Here is a 5,191-nt window from a genome sequence, read left to right on the forward strand (position 1 = left end):
CTGACTCCTCTCCCCCTCCCTTTATACAGTTCCGTGTCATACATCTCTATTGTGCTGAATATAGTGATATTATTTGGTTACATTTAGCTTTTCCAAAGTTAATTTGTAGATTAGATATGGTTTAAACTGATATACTTTTATTTTTTGAGAATCACTTCAATTAACATTTCTTATAACTTTATTGTTAGGAGGCAGTGACTGACATGGATTACATTGCTGAATACATGATTGATGAAAAATTACTTCCGGGATTGTTAACTTTATTGTGTGCGTTTTTTTTAATTAAAGCACTTTTTAAGGTGTGTGTATGTTTATTTACTTTTAACTCCTTGTAGGAATAGATATGGGGTATCATCAGTCTCCATTATATTACCTCCCCCTCTTTCTTCAAGAAGCTCTTCTCCCTCCACATTGCGACAAATATACTTTGCAATATACTTTGTAAGGGGGAAGTCTTTCCACTTCCCTTTTCCCTTACAAGATACCCTCCAATGTTGAAAGGCATGTGGCCTCCGTCTGCTGGCCACCCAAACTGTTTGCCTGGATGGAATAGTAACAGAAGTCCTACACCTTTTATTTCTCTTTTCTTATATTATTGAATTGATACTTCAATGAATCATATTGTTGGGTTGCAGTACGAAAGCCAAGACAATTGTAAAAGAAAAGGGACAGAGTTGAATAATAAGATTCAGCCCCCATAAAGAATTTATAAAAAAAAAAAGATTCAGCCCCCATAGATATTAATAGGGTGCGCCACTATGTTCGGGGTGTGCAGGCTTTAATCAGGCTGTAATTAAACCGTTTGGAACGTAACCCAGGAAGACTCATCCATAATCTTGGCTGAAAACAGAACCTAACTCCTTATCTTGTCCTACAAATCATCAATCAGTAAGAAATACCAGAAATTCAAACATAACATAATTACAGCAGGGTCCAGGACACCTCGCATTCTACACTCTATATATCCCGATGCTGGGGATGTGATTCCTCTCTAGGAGACCTTTTTAAACATTATGCTAATCTAACAATATTATTCAAAATTCTGAATGCACACCCAAACTAAAGAACCATTGTTTCATTTTTTTCCTAATCTATTACAATACATCAGGGTATGTAAAACATTGTTATAATTTACATGGTTAGCACCACAAACTTCTCTATCCTTGCTGGAAAATACCCATCAACTCTCCCAATACAGTAATTGTTTCCTCATAATTATTTAAATCAAATTAATGGAACATCTCTCTAGCTGCATAAAAGCTGCTAATTTAAGATTTTATACCACCTGGCTCTATTTGATTTAATATTCCTTAACAGATGAGTATTCATAGGTCCTATCCCAACAAACTTTATACCCTCATACCCTATACCCTATGACTCATTTTAGTACCCCCCCTTCCTGCTACAAATCCAACATTATATACATTATGGTTACCCTACAAATTGCCTCTTTCACTCCCCCCCCTTTATTTCTATCCTACTGATTGACCAAGCTCCATACATGTCTTCATATAGGACTGTAAATGGTCATTAGCAACTCAAAGTAAACCATGGCACTTTCAGTCAGTCTTCTGTACCTAAGGAACGGACGGGGCGGGTACAGCTGGCTCTGCCTCTAGATAGTCAGAGCCAGCTGTCACTCACGCAGGTGTGCGGATCTCGACGTCTAAGTATTCCCAAACATTTGGAATTTCTCTCCTACACTGATGATATCTCTAAGGCATTGGCATCCAGTTCTGTGTTGCTTTGTCTTGTGACTCTCTTCATAATGGGAATCTTTATATCCTATGTGGATACCGCCATTGTCAAAGCTAATAATCGGAGCTTGAGCTTTGTCCTGCTTGTCTATATCATGTTGAGCTTCCTCTGTGTGTTCTTGTTCCTTGGTCATCCACTGGATATAACCTGCATACTGCGTGTCACCACTTTTGGTATCATCTTCTCTACGGCTGTGTCCTCTCTTCTGGCCAAAACAATCATGGTTTACATTGCTTTTACAGCCGCCAAACCTGGCAGCTACTGGAGGAAATGGATTGGAAGCAAACTTCCGAATTCTGTAGTATTACTGCTTTCATCTGTTCAGGTTATGATATGTCTTGCTTGGTTGTCTGTATCTCACCCGTTTCAGGAAATGGACATTTATTCTTATCTGGACAAGATCGTCATTCAGTGTAATGAAGGGTCAGTTATCGGGTTCTACTCTGTGTTGGGTTATATGGGGTTTCTGGCAGCTGTGAGTTTTGTTCTGGCTTTCATGGTGAGGACATTACCGGACAGTTTTAATGAGGCCAAGTACATCACCTTCAGCATGCTGGTGTTCTGCAGTGTCTGGATTGCCATGATCCCGGCCTATCTGAGCACTAAAGGGAAATATATGGTGGCTGTAGAGGTATTCACCATATTGGTCTCAAGTGCTGGACTTCTAAGTTGCATATTTTTCCCAAAATGTTTTATGATTCTTTTTAGGCCAGACTTGAACACACAAACAGATCTGCTTTCTAAGAAGCATAGTCCTTTGATAACATTTTATTAGTAAAATAAATCAAAAAATGCAACTGCAATTCTATTACTGCTTACATAAATATAAAAATCTAATTGCACTTTTGGTTACATTTTCCTTGTTCAGCAGGTTGAATAAAAAATATATACCTATGTATACCCAACTTTCCTATGAGGACATCTAGAAATAGAGGGGGGACACCAAATAATGGCTATGATCTCTTCTCCATGCATATGCACTCCTGCTGGGATGTGTCTTCTCCATGCCGGGCTCAGTGCTCCACATTTCTTCCACAGACTGAAATTTTTAATTTGGCATTCACATCATGTAATAAACATTAAACTTTTGTCCCTTCCTGAAATAAGCTAACTTGCTATTCTCTGCTTCCAATGATGACACTACCAATACAAAGGCTAAAAGAAGTCATAGTCTTATTTATTTATACAGAAATATAAAATTACATAGTAAAAGATAAAATGGATACAAATGTAGATTATCACTAAGACAATAAGACAAAGACAATAAAGCGAATACTTTATGTAGCAAGTCCGCCCCCCCGGTTCTACGTCTTGGCTGGGCTCAGAGAGACAGAGCGATATGGCTGAGCACTGGCTTTTATAATACAAAGGACCCATTCATACATGTATGTCGACACCCCTTTACCCAGAAGTCCCCAGGCCCCTTATAGGTCTTTCGGCCAATCGGCATCTTCCTTAAACTCCATCAGTGATAACAGAAGTGCTCCAACAGGTGGTGCCATGGTACTGCAGGCAATTCCTTGGTCCAGGTCAACACCTTGCCCTTTGATCCTTAGGTGATTGACCCTTAGATGCACTGCAGGATATCTTGAGGGGTTTTTCCCATGTGCATATTACCCCCATCAAACACCACAAGGGTGCTATGCGTGAACTGCTTTCCAGGTGATTGGATTTCTCTTTATCATCACACCTGCCATACCTCTTGCAGGGATGAATGCCACGACCTCCAGCACTGATAAACACAGCTGGCTTCTTTAAAGACTCAAGTACCGTATTTTGCGGTCCATAAGACGCACCGGACCATAGGACGCAGGGAGGTCCGGCGCGCCTTATGGAGCACTCGACAGACTGTAGCTTCTGTCACAGCTTCTATGACAGAAGCTGTGACAGAAGCTGCAGTTAGTGACCGCTGAGACAGGTGGCGCTGTGATTACAGCGCCACGGTATCAGTGATCACACAGAGCAGACAAAGAAAGTCTGTTCTTCGTCTGCTCTATGGTGATCTCGATCGGCAACGCAGCTCGGTTTTAATACGAGTGATCTCATTAGATCACTCGTATTAAACGAGCAGTAGCTCCTACTGCTGAACTTGATCGCTGCTGCCGCTGCTCGGCTTTAATACGAGTGATCTCATTAGATCACTCGTATTAAACTAACAGTGGCTCCTACTACTAGCCCGGCGCCCGAAACTGCATGCCTCGGGCGTCGGCATTCGCTCCATAAGACGCAGGCACATTTTCCCCCTCCTTTTGGGGGGAAAAAAGTGCGTCTTATGGAGCGAAAAATACGGTAATCGAAGTTAAATTCACTCTGTGAAGTTAGATGTTCGATAGATTTAGTATATGAAAAATGTTGTACATTCCAATACATCATACATGCCTGGCTTGGCTTTATCATTGAATCAATGTGCAAAGTACAGACACATTGTAGGCTCTGAATAAGGTCAAATTTGAAGAATCGATGCAGCAACCTTTGTAGGTAGTTTTCAAATCAGATAAGGATTTATTCAATACACACCTTTGGAAAACTGACCCATATAGTGGTTCATAGATCAATTATTTAATAGACATGTACGCCGACAAATAATTTGTTTTGTTTCGCTTTGTTTTGATTCAAATTTTACGTTATTTTGTTTTTCGGGATTCGGGTCCGAAAGTCAATTCATTTTGGGATTCGGATGAAATTCGTTAGAGGTAGTCTGTACAAACTTTCGTTGCCCTTTCTTTTTCGTTTCATTCGTTTCGTTGCAGCAAAATGACAATTTAAAAAAAATAAATATGTTTTTTTGAATGTCCCTTTGCTACAACGAAAATTTGTCCACAAAAGAAAATTCGTACCGAGTACCGCTAACGAAATTCGTCCGAAATTTCATTTTCGGAAATTCAGATCCGTTTTCATTCGTCATTTCTGTTATTTGGAAATTCGAATACATCCGAATCTCCGAATAACGAAAATTCGTCCGAAAAACACATTTTTCCGTAACAATATCTAGTATTTAACATACACTGAGTGGCCAGATTATTATGACCACCTGCCGTTTGTAGGCAAATGAGCTATAATTTGGCGCTGAAGTTGCTAGAGGGCCAGACCATTATAAATAGGGAAGTGGGTTGGTTACCACGACAGTAGAAGTGATTTGTTTGTGAAGATTCGGGGAAACAACGCGATTTAACCGCCTTTGAGCGCGGGATGATTGTTGGCGCTCGGAGCCATGGAGCGAGTATCAGCAAAACAGCAGAATTCGTTACATGTTCAAGAGCGGCTGTTGTTAAAATGTTTAAAGATTGGACTGTCAGCCGAAAATTTGGGTCTGAGCGTGCGAATTGTGGCCGTCAGCAACTAGTCAATCTTAGGGCAGAACGGGGGAGGGGCAAGACTGGTACAAGACAACAGAAGGGCAACAGTGCCGTGTCAGATTCCTCGCATCACCTTT

General features: G+C 40.6%; 1 protein-coding gene across 1 annotated transcript; it reads left to right on the top strand.

Moving 5' to 3' along the window:
* Positions 1-1,768: 1,768 nt before the first annotated feature.
* Positions 1,769-2,299, top strand: LOC108798385 (vomeronasal type-2 receptor 26-like; the record flags this gene model as incomplete). The annotated part of the gene is made up of 1 exon (XM_018570135.1): positions 1,769-2,299. A coding segment is annotated over exon 1 (531 nt), but the record flags the coding sequence as incomplete, so codon positions are not given.
* Positions 2,300-5,191: the final 2,892 nt, after the last annotated feature.

The sequence above is a fragment of the Nanorana parkeri genome, unplaced genomic scaffold (assembly GCF_000935625.1).
Source record: "Nanorana parkeri isolate BGI_ZX_2015 unplaced genomic scaffold, ASM93562v1 scaffold1462, whole genome shotgun sequence".
In the NCBI taxonomy this organism is placed as follows: Eukaryota; Metazoa; Chordata; class Amphibia; order Anura; family Dicroglossidae; genus Nanorana; species Nanorana parkeri.